The 14,465-nt window shown below is 40.5% G+C and overlaps 1 protein-coding gene across 1 annotated transcript in view; it reads left to right on the forward strand.

Annotated features, from left to right (window-relative positions):
* trpn1 (transient receptor potential cation channel, subfamily N, member 1) overlaps positions 1–13,708 on the forward strand; it is a 38,117-nt gene extending 24,409 nt beyond the window's left edge. Inside the window, exons 20-29 of the mRNA XM_053492702.1 lie at positions 1,361–1,462; positions 1,650–1,748; positions 1,891–2,031; positions 8,057–8,164; positions 9,121–9,318; positions 10,042–10,251; positions 10,449–10,906; positions 11,080–12,017; positions 12,188–12,334; positions 12,958–13,708. Of these exons, the coding sequence (XP_053348677.1) occupies positions 1,361–1,462; positions 1,650–1,748; positions 1,891–2,031; positions 8,057–8,164; positions 9,121–9,318; positions 10,042–10,251; positions 10,449–10,906; positions 11,080–12,017; positions 12,188–12,334; positions 12,958–13,100 (2,544 nt within the window). The 3' untranslated portion in view covers positions 13,101–13,708. The remainder of the gene's footprint in view (positions 1–1,360; positions 1,463–1,649; positions 1,749–1,890; positions 2,032–8,056; positions 8,165–9,120; positions 9,319–10,041; positions 10,252–10,448; positions 10,907–11,079; positions 12,018–12,187; positions 12,335–12,957) is intronic.
* Positions 13,709–14,465: the final 757 nt, after the last annotated feature.

Below are 14,465 nucleotides of genomic sequence, written 5' to 3' on the forward strand. Positions count from 1 at the left end.
TTGTTTTATGGAAACAAAGCAGTTAAAAAATTTTAGATATAGGTTAAAATCTTTTTTTCCCCTAACAAGCAAGCTGGTTGTGACAGTGAAATGGAAAAACTCTCTAAAATGTCATGAGAAACAAAACTTGAGATGAACCAGACTCAAAAGTGAACCCACCCTCATTTGGGTGCTACTGGATTATAAAACCATAATAGCTAACTTATATAACTGTGTGCTCTGAGGTCAAAAGTGCAATCGTATAACAGGAAATGTTTCAGTGGATAATGTTCAGTTTGTTAAGGTTACCAACTGTTAAATGATGGAGACTTAACATGGGTCCTGAAATTCATCTTGGCAGTTAAACTAGAGCTGGAACTTTGCATAAGCACAAGAACAGAGTTTGACATTAAGAAGCCCAAATGAGTACTGGCCCAAAATATGATAGTTTGCTTTGCAGGCCTTTGGGAAAAGCTTGGTCAACGTCTTTAAAGCCAGATGGTGGTACCAGCACAGCATCCTCAAAGCTAGGGTGTGGAGCAAGGACGAGACCCTTGAAGCTAGGGTGTGAAGCAAGCACTACTTGAATAGATCATGATTTGAACCTGGCCTAGGTCATCTCTGTGTGTAGAGCATTGAAGGCTGGCAGGTTGATTTCCACAGGGTGCTAAACAGAAATCATGGTTTGTAACTGTACAGTTGCCCTTTTTTAAGAGCACAGTGCTAGATGCTGCCCTGTCATCATGACATGCACACTCAGTTGCTCCTGCCAATAAGTATACGAAAGATGACCTACTCTTCATAGCTAACATTTTAAGTATTTTAGTTTCTCAGCTTGCTACTAAAAGTAGTTTGGGACAGGTAGTACTGTATGAGGCACTAGTTGCTTACCTGAGTGGGCGGTACTTCCAGTTGTCACCACTCAGCCTATTTAAGCTTTCAGCAATCCTGCAGATGTGGTTGCAAATTCTTTAAACAATTCTCCCCAATCCCCTGGTTCCTTTCCTGAAACACACAACGTGTGTCAAAAAATTAAGTTAAAATTAAGCCTTGATTGGTCACATATACATTACAGTACAGTGAAATTCTTTCTTTATATGTCCCAGTGTAACTGGGGTCAGAGCACAGGGTCAGCCATGATAGAGCGCCCCTGGAGCTGATAGGGTTAAGGGCCTTGCCCAAGGACCCAACAGTAGCAACCTGGTGGAGCTGGGGATCGACCGCTGATCTTCTAATCATTAACGCATTCATAAATTTGTATTTGGTTCATTTGTTTTTTTCAAATACAATGTGTATTTGAAATGAGCTTTTCCTGTGATGGTGGCTGTTTATTTTGCATGTTTTAGTTTTAGAATTTTAGAATGAACATTTGTTTCTGCAGGTTAACGGCTCATGTCCTTTGCACTTGGCTGCTGCAGGGGGTCACACTGAGGTTGTTAAGGTTCTCTTGGAGGCAGGGGCTTCAGCCAAAGAGGAGGACTCGGTAAGATCACTAAATCTCAACACATCAACACAATATACAGTACTAACACAATCCAGATGTCCAACCAGCACTTTAGCACATTACAAACATGCATTTAACACATCTTAGAAAATGGCACTGTGGTTTGTACATTGCTGCACTTTGATCATGGCTCTTAAAATTTTAATATATTGGTGTCTGACTGCAGGATGGAATGACAGCTGCCCATCTGGCTGCCCAGAATGGACACACAGACATCCTGGAGGTCCTGAAAGCAAAAGTCTGTTTGAACATCACCAGCTCCAAGGTACTTTCCAAAAAAAGTGTCTGTGTGTTTGTTAACGGTGTACAACTGTAATAAAGATATTTAATTAGGTATTAAAATGTAAGAAATGTGATTACCTACTTAATTACTCTCTCTCTCTCTGTGCATGCTTGCATGGATGCAGACAGGACTAACAGCTCTACATGTGGCAGCCGGTTTTGGACAAGTGGACTTTGTGCGGGCAATTCTGACAGATGTGCCAGCCACAATCTGCACTAAGCCATCCGGCAGTGATGCCACAAGAAATTACCAGCTACATGATGAGGTTTCATCATTCGTCCTCACCAACATCTCTCTCTCTCTCTCTCTCTCTCTCACACTCACACACACACACACACACACAGTGATCTAAACATACAGTAGCAAGAAAAAGTATGTAAATTTTTTAAAATTTAATGATTTACTTTAAAGTGTAAAAGTGTAAAACTTCACAACACTGATGTAACTCTAAGTTAACTAAGTTAACCTCTTGTTCTAATGTGACCACCCGTGTATATATATATATATATATATATATATATATATATATATAAATTTATATATATATATATATATATATATATATATATATATTCTTCTTTGTCTTTCGGCTGTTCCCTTTCAGGGGTCGCCACAGCGAATCTCCCTCCACTTAACCCTATCCTCTGCGTCCTCTTCTCTTACACCAACTAACTTCATGTCCTCTCTCACTGCATCCATAAATCTCCTCTTTGGGCTTCCTCTAGATCTCCTGCCTGGCAGTTCCAACCTCAGCATCCTTCTACTGATATATTCACCATCTCTCCTCTGAACATGTCCAAACCAACTCAATCTGGCCTCTCTGACTTCTCTGACTCCAAAACATCTAACATGAGTTGTCCCTCTGATGAACCTATTCTCAATCCTATCCATCCTTGTCACTCCCAAAGAGAACCTCAACATCTTCAGCTCTCCTACCTCTAGCTCTGCCGTTGTCTCTAAGTCGTCGTAGAGCATTGCTAATCTCACCACTGTCCTGTACACCTTTCCCTTTCATTCTCCCTGATACTCTTTTATTGCACAACACTTTTCTCCACCCATTCCAACCTGCCTGTACTCGCCTCTTCACCTCCTTTTCACACTCTCCGTTGCTCTGGACAGTTGACCCTAAGTACTTAAAATCCTGCACCTTCTTTACCTCTGTTTCCTGTTGCCTCACCGTCCCTCTTGAGTACCTCTCATTCACACACATGTATTCCGTCTTGCTGTGGCTAACCTTCATTCCTCTGCTTTCCAGGGCATACCTCCACCTCTCCAAATTTTCCTCCACCTGTTCCCTGCCTTTGCTACAAAGCACAATGTCATCTGCAAACATCATAGTCCATGAAGACTCCTGTTTTACCTCATCTGTCATCCTGTCCATTACCAGAGAAAACAAAAAGGGGCTCAGAGCCGATCCTTGATGCAGACCCACCTCCACCTTGAACTCTCCTGTCACACCTACAGCACATCTCACCACGGTCTTACAGCTCTCATACATGTCCTGCACCACTCTAACATACTTCTCTGCCACTCGAGTCTTCCTCATACAACACCACAGCTCCGCTCTTGGCACCCTGTCGTATGCTTTCTCTAAATCTACAAAGACACAATGCAACTCTTTATTACCTTCTCTGTACTTCTCCACCAGCATCCTCAAAGCAAATACCGCATTTGATGTACTCTTTCTAGGCATGAAACCATATTGCTGCTCACAAATGCTAACCTCTGACCTTAACCTAGCTTCCACTACTCTTTCCCACAGCTTCATTGTATGGCTCATTAGCTTTCAGCTTTTTATGCCTCTGTAATTGCCACAGCTCTGCACATCTCCCTTGTTCTTGAAAATTGGCACCAATACACTGGAATCCTCTCACTCTCCAAGATCTTGTTAAACAAACTAGTCAGAAACTCTACTCCAACCTCTCCTAAGCACTTCCATACCTCAACAGGTATGTCATCAGGACCAACAGCCTTTCCACTCTTCATCCTCTTCAACGCCCTTCTCATCTCACTTTTACTAATATTTGCTACTTCCTGTTCCACAACAGTCACGTCTTCTACTCTTTGTTCTCTTTCGTTTTCCTCCTTCATCAACTCCTCAAAGTACCCCTTCCATCTTTCCATTATTCTTCTAGCATCTGTCAGTACATTTCCATCTCTATCTTTAATCACTCTAACCTGCTGCACATCCTTCCCATCTCTATCTCTCTGCCTCGCCAACCTGTACAGATCCACCACACCCTCCTTACTATCCAGCCCAGCATACAAGTCCTCATATGCTCTTTGTTTGGCCTTTGCCACCTCTACCTTCACCTTACATTGCATTTCCCTGTACTCCTGTCTACTCTCTTCAGTCCTCTCAGTGTCCCACTTCTTCTTAGCTAGCCTCTTTCCCTGCTCCTGGATTTCCTCATTCCACCACCAAGTCTCCTTGTCCACTTTTTCCTTACCTGATGATACACCAAGTACCCCTCTACCTGTCTCCCTGATCAAATTGGCTGTAGTTGTCCAGTCAACTGAAAGCCCCTCCTGACCACCCATAGCCTGTCTCAACTCCTCCCTGAAGACTACACAACATTCTTCCTTTCTCAGCTTTCACCACTTTGTCCTCTGTTTTGCCTTTGTCTTCTTTACCTTCCTCACCACCAGGGTTATTTTACACACCACCATTCTGCGTTGTCTGGCTACACTCTCCCTTACCAACAGTTTGCACTCACTGATCTCTTTCAGATCACCCAGTAACAATTTGAACCCTGATCCTAAGCTTCTAGCCTTGCTACCTTTTCACCTGGTCTCTTGGATGCACAGTATATCCACCTTCCTTCTCTGCATCATATCAACCAACTCTCTTGCCTTCCCTGTCATAGTCCCAACATTCAAAGTCCCTACTGTGACTCCTAAACTCTTGCCTTTCCTTTTCTCTCTCTGCTTTCGAACACGCCTTCCTCCCCTACTTTTTTGACCAACAGTAGCCCAATTTTCACCGGCACCCTGTAGGTCAACAGCACCGGTGGCGTTCATTGTTAACCCGGGCCGCGACCGATCCGGTATGGAAATGACATTTTTGATTCGCATCATTGGTTTGGCAAACGTTTTACGTCGGATGCCCTTCCTGACACAACCCTCTGTATTTATCCAGACTTGGGACTGGCACAAGAAGACACTGGCTTATATATAATTTGAGACTCTGAGACAAAATATCAACCAAAAATCCAGAAAAAGCACACGATACAAATGTTGTAAATTAAGTTGCATTTCAATGAGGGAAATAAATATTTGACCCCCTCCCAACCACAATAACTCTCCCTCTCACAGACTGGTTATGTGCTCTTGTGGTACAGATATTAATTTAAGAAGGTGCTTCTAACAACAATGTGGTATCTGTATAAAAGTCACCTGTCCACAAAATCTCTATCTTCCATTTAAACCTCCCCACCATCAGCAAGACCAAAGAGCTGTCAAAGCAAGTCAGGAACAAGATTTTAGACCTGCACAATGCTGGAATGGGCTACAAGACCATCAGCAAGAAGCTTGGTGAGAAGGAGACATTGCTGGAGTGATTATTTACAAATGGAAGAAATACAAAGTAAACATTAATGGCCCTATATGCAAGATTTCACCTCATGGAGTAAGAATAATCATGAAAAAAAATGAGGGACCAGCCCAGGACTACACGGAAGGAGCTTGTGAATGATCTCAAGGCACTTGGGAGCACAGTCAACAAACAAAACATTGGTAACACAATACGCCTGTGTGGATTGAAATCCTTCAGCGCAGCAAGGCTTCTTCTCCTCAAGAAGACACATGTACAGACCCGTCTGAGGTTTGCCAATGAACAGAGAAAGATTGGGATAAACTGCTGTGGTCAGATGAGACCAAAACTGAGCTCTTTGTCATCAACTCGACTTGCTGTTTTCGGAGGAAGAAAAATGCTGACAATGACACTAAGAACACCACAGTCCCTACAGTCAAGCACGGAGGTGGAAACATTATGCTATGGACTGTTTCTCTGCTAAAGGTACAGATTGACTTTGCTGCACTGACGGGCCAATGGATGAGGCAATGTGTTGTAAAATTTTGGATGAGAACCTCCTAAAGATAGGTTGTGGATGGGTCTTCCAGCATGAAAATGACCCCAAACATACTGCCAAGGCAACTAAAGAGTGGCTCAAGAATAAGCACTTTAAGGTCACGGAGTGGTCTAGCCAGTCTTCAGACCTTAATCCAATAGAAAATTCACGGAGAGAGCTGTACTGTAACTTCGAGTTTCCAAGCAACAGGCAAAAAACCTTAAACATTTAGAAAAAATCTGTAAGAATAGTGGATTATAATGCATCCCAAGATGTGTTGAAATCTGGTAAACAACTACAAGAAACGTCCTCCCACTGTGCTTTCCAACAAGAGTTTCTCTACCAATTACTAAGTCATGTTTTGCTTGGGGATCAAATACTTATTTCCCTCATTGAAATGCAACTTAATTCATAACATTAGTATCATGTGCTTTTTCTGGATTTTTGGTTGATATTCTGTCTCAATCCTTTACTATAAACATGACGAAAATTGCAGACCCCTGATGGCTATATCTATATACACACAGTGAGGTCAATAAGTATTTGATCACCCTGTGATTTTGCAAGTTCTCTTACTTAGAAAGAAAAAAAAATCATGGAGGGGTCTACAATTTTCAGCATAGGTGCATTTCCACTGTGAGAGATAGAATCCGGAAAGAAAAATTCAGAAATCACATTGTATGATTGTTTAACAATTTATTTGTGAATTACTGTGTTACAGTAAATAAGTATTTGATCACATGCCTATAAGCCAGATTTCTTACCTTCAAAGACCTGTTATTTTGCTTTTAAATAGTTCAGCTACACTCTGCTTATGATGCTCAGTTATTAATATAGTTAACCCATTGTAAGTATGTATCCAATAAATTGTTAAAAAACAATTCAATATATATATATAAAATCACACTCACCTGAAGGATTATTAGGAACACCTGTTCAATTTCTTATTAATGCAATTATCTAATTAACCAATCACATGGCATGCTTCAATGCATTTAGGGGTGTGGTCCTGGTCAAGACAATCTCCTGAACTCCAAACTGAATGTCAGAATGGGAAAGAAAGGTGATTTAAGCAATTTTAAGCGTGGCATGGTTGTTGGTGCCAGACTGAGTACTTCACAATCTGCTCAGTTACTGGGATTTTTACGCACAACCATTTCTAGGGTTTACAAAGAATGGTGTGAAAAAGAAAAAACATCCAGTATGCGGCAGTCCTGTAGTTGAAAATGCCTTGTTGATGCTAGAGGTTAGAGGGGAATGGACCGACTGATTCAAGCTGATAGAAGAGCAGCTTTGACTGAAATAACCACTCGTTACAACCGAGGTACGCAGCAAAGCATTTGTGAAGCCACAACACGCCACCGGGTACCACCCATCTCCACTAAAAATAGGAAAAAGAGTCTACAATTTGCACAAGCTCACCAAAATTTGACAGTTGAAGACTGGAAAAATGTTGCCTGGTCTGATGAGTCTCGATTTCTGTTGAGACATTCAAATGGTAGAGTCAGAATTTGGCGTAAACAGAATGAGAACATGGATCCATCTTGCCTTGTTACCACTGTGCAGGCTAACCCCTCCGAACCGGGGGCTCCCCAGGTTGGGTCTGCAGGCAGTCTGTGCTCACACAGAATGGGAAACGATATAGAGCTTCTTGGCTCTCTTCAACTTGGTAAACTCACAGTGTTTTTAGTGCTTGCTGTGATTCATCCGTGAACTTGGAAAGAGTTCATGCACGTTGCCCGATCCTGCACACGCCTTTCATTCCTGGGGGGAGAACAGAGTCACAAATAGCATGCGTGTGGGACAAGACACGAGGGTGCACAACAGTGAACAGATGAAGGGCTACGGGTTCGGCTGGAATATTTAAAGACACACAGGGGTAGACACAGGTAATCTTGATTTAGTGATAATACAGCTGACAGGAAACAAGTACACACGTAGACACACTAGGGGGAAACAAAAAGCGGCGGCTCAGTAATCTGGTGACCAGATCTTTTTTCCCCAAACTGAGGTGGTTCAGATGTTACAGTTGTAAATTATTTGAACACTTTGAGTAATTAATTTAAATACTTTTTCCCACCACTGACTATGAATAACGATTTGTTTGTTTTTGCTTGTCCTACAGTTATTATGAGTAGTAAATGAATGTCATTACATGCAAAGAAAAATGTGTCCATATTCAGAAGCTTGTTTTTTGCACCTTTATGTATGTATTTGTAGTCTGGGTACACACCCCTGCACATAGCTGCTAAGTCGGGAGATGAGAATGTGGTGCGCTTGTTGTTGAACTCACCTGGAGTAACGGCTGATGCTGAGACAAACCTAGAGGTAAAAGTTTTTTACAGTGCTAAAGGTTCTGGAGAAAGAAAACAACATATACTTTAGTGTTTCAGATATGTTTTTTTTATGAAAATGAAAAGTTATTTGTAAATGAGTAAAAAAAAAAAGGTCAAAATAAAAACAGGGAATATTGTTCCTAATATGATACATACTTTTTGTACTTTATTTCTATATTAACATGTATTTACTGATACACAATGATACACAATGTAAATGCATCAATCTAACAAAAATTGGGACAGACAAAAAACAGCAAAGGACAAAAACCAAAAATAGAGCAAACACTAAAAATATATATATATATATATATATATATATATATATATATATATATATATATCAGAACAACATTACACAAGCAATCTGGAAGTTGAGTCATGCCAACTGTACTTTTGAAACTTTTCACTATGTATCCAAGTAGCTGCTTCAGTCCAAGAAAGGTTGGCTGGGGACCCAAATACTATATATCCACCAAGGCCATTTATCACCTGAACTGACGAGACTTACTAATGGACAATAGAGAGGGTAAAAATGAAGGGAAGTCATTAAGATGTAATGGCCAATGACTTATACTCCCTTGTGATCCCCAAAATGGAGTAGTTCACTTTGGCTTAGTGAATGTCTGAAGTGTTTTTATCCTCTTTGGGATGGATGAAAGAGATGCATGGAAAAATCTGTTAAGAGATGGGTTTTCCTCGGTTGTAATTGTCATTGAACATGTAGACATTCAGGTCTACATATGGATGATAATCAGTAAATGGGAAAACATATAACTTGCTAATTAATGATTTTTGCTCATTAATTGCATGCAAGATAGTTTTAGTATTTCAAAGTTATAGTATTTTTCATTTTATATGGAATAATTAGCAGCTGTTGTAAAATCTACTTTATGAGTATCATACCTCTATGTATGTTATATCAAACCTCCACTATATGCTTTCTAGCGCTTTACCCCACTGCACCTGGCAGCTCAGCATGGTCACACAGCTGTGGTCGGGCTCTTGCTCAGCAGATCCAGTTCTCTACTTCATCTGCAGGATCGACGTGGCCGTACTTGCCTTCACCTGGCATCTGCCAGCGGGCATGTGGCGACAGTGAGGGTCCTTCTGTGCCATGGCATTGACATCAAGGACACAGACAAGGTGAGATAGTATAATACCTGTATAGGATAAATACGACCTCCATTACGCTGAGGTACTCAGTTTTACTCTGTGTAAATTTTCTGCATAATTTGGAATATCAAAATGATTCATGATGGTTAATCAACCTAAAAAAACAATTTTTGCATGGAAACCTAAAGAACAAATGGGTTAGACTGTATGGTGTAGGTTGTTTGTGATTCATACTGAATCTGAATAATGAATCACCTTTATCTCTTAATACTTTTGATTAAGTGTATGTTACGATCCAGGCAGAAGAATTAGGCATTAAGGCACACAATAGTCCGGCAAGGAGTGGTTGTTTGTGAGAGAGTTATAGAGGACGGAGTGATGAATGAGATGAAAAGCAGGTGTGCCTGAGCAGGTGAATGAGTGGGAAAACTCAGTGATATGAAAATGCCTTGATTTGACAGGTGGACGTGACTACAAAAAAAAAATCTACACTCATGTTTTGTTTTGTTTTTTTAACATTAATGCAAATTACCCTTAAAATTATGATCGAACTTTCTGGTGTTACTTGGGTCATGTTTTGTAAGCTGGATTTTTTTACATCAGGTAATTGATCACATATGTAAGTTGTAATATTTAAGTTTTTTAAATAATCCCCACATTTTCTAACCTTTGTGATAGCTGATGAAATTGGTATTGCAGTTGCAGGTTTGGTCACACTCCAGCATGTATATCTCACCTGTCTCATTGTTGCAGGAGGGCTTGACTGCACTGCATTATGCAGCTAAATCAGGTTGGCTGGAGGTGGTAAATTTTTTGGTTGATAGTGGTGCATCAGTGCATGCTGAGTGTTGCATGGGACGCACGCCACTTCAGTATGCTGCCGAGGGGAACCAAATGACCACTGTTAGCTTTCTGCTACAGCAACCAAACAACAACATACAAAATCTTCTGGAGGACAATAAGGTGGACCCTAATTTTCCTCACCCCCTTGGTCTCTTTAGTCTTTATTTGGAATGTACTTTCTGCCAATAAAAGTTTGAGATTTTGTATGTTCAGTGTTCCTCTAACTGAATCTAACATTCCTACCTGCTAGCTGATAGAATAAAATTATGTTTGCTGCATGTGATGTTTCACGTTGTGTTGTGTTCACTGCCTTGCAGTTTGTGTTTGATCTGATGGTATGTGGGAGACTAAACAATAACATTGCCCTGGAAGAGCTAGTGCTATATTCAGCATCTCCTCTGGATACGGCCGTGCATCTGTCCCGGGCTTTAAGCTTGGTCTCTCTGAGGGAGAAGGTACGCTCTGCTGACTTGCAGGCTGCTGCACGCCACTGTGAGACTATGGCCTCTGATCTCTTAATCATGGCCTCCACTGCTGATGGGCTGGATGCTGGAAAGGTGCTCAGGGCAGTTGACTATGGTGGGACAAGCATGCTAAACTGCCTGATAGAAAGGAGACAGAAAAATGTGATGTCCCTTCCAGCAGTGCAGGAGTACCTAACAGAGGTGTGGTATGGCAATCTGAAGTGGGCGTCATGGAAGATCTTACTGCTGTTGTTCTGTGTGCTGTTCTGTCCTCCGCTGTGGCTGGCCCTGTCACTTCCATTCAAACACAGGTACTCCTGACTGGTTGTTGTAAACTGTCATAAACAAAAATTGACTGCCTGCTGTAATTGACACATTTTAAAGAAATTCCCTAGTATTTACTGACACCTATGTAGGAAAGCATAGCTACCTCTGTAAGAAAAGGTTTAAATTTAGATTTTTTTTAATTCTACTTTTCTCTTAGATACAGAAACAGTCCTGTTGTGAAGATGATGAACCATCTGGTATCCCACATATTTCTCCTGGCTCTCTTAATCCTTACCCTTGTCTACCCATCTATGAGTCCACCCTATGGATACATGCTAAATCCAGGATGGTGTGAGTGGCTTTTGCTGACCTGGATATGTGGGATGCTGCTATCTGAGGTTAAGCAAACAGCTAAGCGTGTGGATTTGGCCTGGATCAGAGTCCTCATATTGATCTTCACTGGAGCTGCTTTCTTATGTCACCTGTTGGCTGTTTTCCTCAACTTGGGTGAAGACTTCCCAGTTCATGTCTCAAACTGCCTGTTTGCCCGCAATATTCTATTAGCAGTTGCAATGACACTGGGTTTCATCCAGCTCTTGGAGTTTCTAACATTCCACCACCTGTTTGGGCCATGGGTCATCATTATCAAGAAACTGATGAAGGACCTGTGTCGCTTTGGCATTGTGCTGCTTCTCTTTCTTACAGCTTTTTCGTTGAACCTTACTGTTATTTGCCAATCTGGGAATGCATTAAATCAGAACAATACTGCAGACACCCTTGACAATAAAAGTGACAATGAAACATCTGAAACAAATTTGACCCCCCTGAATGCCACTGTTCTGCTCTTTTTTGCTCTTTTTGGCTTAAGTGACCGAGACAAATTCTCATGTTCTAAGAATGCTAAGCCCGAGAGTAATGACTTGGCTGAACTTGTTTTTGGAATCTATTCGGTGGTGACGGTGATCGTGCTGCTTAACCTACTCATTGCCATGATGAGCAACACATACCAGTGCATCCAGGATCAGTCAGATACTGAATGGAAGTTTGGTCGTGCCATCCTCATAAGAGACATGAGCTGCAAGCCTGACACTCCCTCCCCATTTAATCTGTTCACCAGCCTCTTCTTCTGTGTCATATCTCTCTGCAAAAATATAGGTAGGCACATCCTATATACCGTTGCACACACAACAGTTAATTTTATGATCGGGCTTGATTTTTTGACAGCCCTGCATTAGTGTTTATTTCTTTAATAAATAGTGGCCTATAGTGACATTGAAAGTATGTTTAATAGAATGCATGCATTTACTACCTTGGGAACTAAACAGGGAGGCTGTGCTCAGTAAAGAGGCAGGATCTTTTAAGGGAGGAGGTAGAAGCAGACGTTTTGCCAGAGACCAACTCTCTAGGTACAGGGGATCACACCTGTATCCGCTGGTTCAAAGGAAACCAGTCAACACAGATCCTTCCTCAGGGTGAGTACCTACATTTATATGTTGCATTTCCACATTACTGTGAAATAGTAGTTCAGCAAATAGTGCTTATGTCTCACAGCTTCAGGGCTACTGTTTTGATGCTGACCTCAGGTTACCATCTGTGTGGATTTTTGCATAAAATCTCTCAGAGCTCATGCTAGGCTCTACAGTTTCTTCTTAACTCCCCGAACCATGCCAGTACAGTAGGTGAATTGTCCATGATAAAATCCTGCCAGATGTTTGTGTGCTTGAGTATGCATGGTGCCTTACAATGGGCTGCCATATTATCCAAAGTTTATTCCCACTTTGTGCCCAGTCTGCCCAGGATAGCCTCCAAATCCACCATAGCTGTGACCAGTATAAAGCTCTTAATTAATAAAAATGTGTTTCTAAAGAAAGTGTTTGTTATTCTTTTGTTAGGGAATTTATAGCTGAAAAACAAGCTTACGATGATCCCCAAGATCGTCTTTTTATTAAGAAGCCAATAGTCTCTTTGCCTTTCCAAACACAATATTAAGGCTCTACATCATCTTCAAAACTTTAAATATAATTGAAAAAAGGCATTCTGTTTGAATTAAGATGTTTATTTACTGGTCTAACATTACCCTATGGGGTTTATGCAGGTAGCCATTTTGTGATGCCCCAACAGGAAGAACAGGTGCTCATAGAGAATGTGACTGACTGGAAAGTGGTTGTTCAACGTTTCCGAGCCATGCGTGGTCAAAACGACAGAGCACCACCAGAAACTGACGACCTTGGGAAATAAACCAACCTTACTCAATGTAATCATGATTCATGAGTTTTTAACCTCACTACATTTATTACAGTTTTCATTATAACCTTCACATTTAAAATATTCCACTGAACACAAACCAAGGCTACTACCACACAGTATGGTATTTGCTGGCACAAAGTTTTGTGTAATTTCCACTAGATGACGCTTGTGTACTTGAACACTTGCTTGTTTCAATAAATGTTGATTAGTTTAATTAGCATAATTTTATATTGAATATTTTATAATGTTACTTGTGCTTTTTTTATTCAGTTATCGTTTGTTTGAATAAGATACGAGAACTTTGGTCATGTTTTATTTTATTTCCATATTGCGTTTTGTATGGCACTAACTGTTTTGTCATCGGCATGAGGAGACGAGCGATAGTGTTGCGTGCAGGTGTAGAGAATTTTCTCTTGGTGAATGTAAGCCATCCAACCAAGAAACTTTAAAATAACCCCCCTCTCTTAACTCACAGGCAGGCAAAAGTGGTTTAAAGAGTTTAATGTTGTATGCATGTTTTCTGTGTAATTTAATGTTTATCTGATGTCTGTTATATTTGTCCTGTTTATTTAGTTCTACGGTGTCAATGATCATAATAAACATCTGTAAAAAGAACTTCGGCCTTCGCGTTGTGACTAAGGGCGGCATAAATAAATAGATACTGATATTATATCACTTGTGTTTGTTTTGTTTGTTATTATTAATAACCTCATAATGATTACTGACCCATTCTGTATATACACTAATTTTGTCGAGGCTATACTTGCACTATATTTTACATAATTTTTAAGCACCTAACCATCAAGCAATATTTAAACACAATTAAATGCCATGAGAAATCTTAAAATCTTAGGATTTAATCTGTGTACACCGTTTTATTATAAGTTATTAACACCAGTTACAATAGTTTTATTTTTGACATACATGTTGAAAAAAATAGCTTTAAAAGGCTTGTGGTTGGCTGAGAGACAAAAGCATTCTGAGAATTTAGTCTTCATCGAATGCCAAGAGTACAAACAAAGTAACAACCTTGTCTGATCCATAATAAGCAATTACCACATACAGTATACTGTATTCATGACCTAATTACAGCAAAAAAACATATTCCTATTTCCCGGGAAATCATTTATCCCACCAGGTGTCTCGGAGTAATTCCCTAGGAGGGCTAAATAATTTGAAATCCAATAAGTGTCGACCATGCTTGTTCGCGCCAACTGGTGCTGCGCACATTTGCCTGTAATAAATGGTACTAAGCCTTTTATCTTCAGTGTGCTGTTATGCTAAACAAATGTATCCAAAATGGACCCTTAGAGCAAAGCACATCGGCATACCTTTACAAATACATGGATTAAAAAA

This window comes from Clarias gariepinus, chromosome 3 (genome assembly GCF_024256425.1).
Source record: "Clarias gariepinus isolate MV-2021 ecotype Netherlands chromosome 3, CGAR_prim_01v2, whole genome shotgun sequence".
NCBI lineage: Eukaryota > Metazoa > Chordata > Actinopteri > Siluriformes > Clariidae > Clarias > Clarias gariepinus.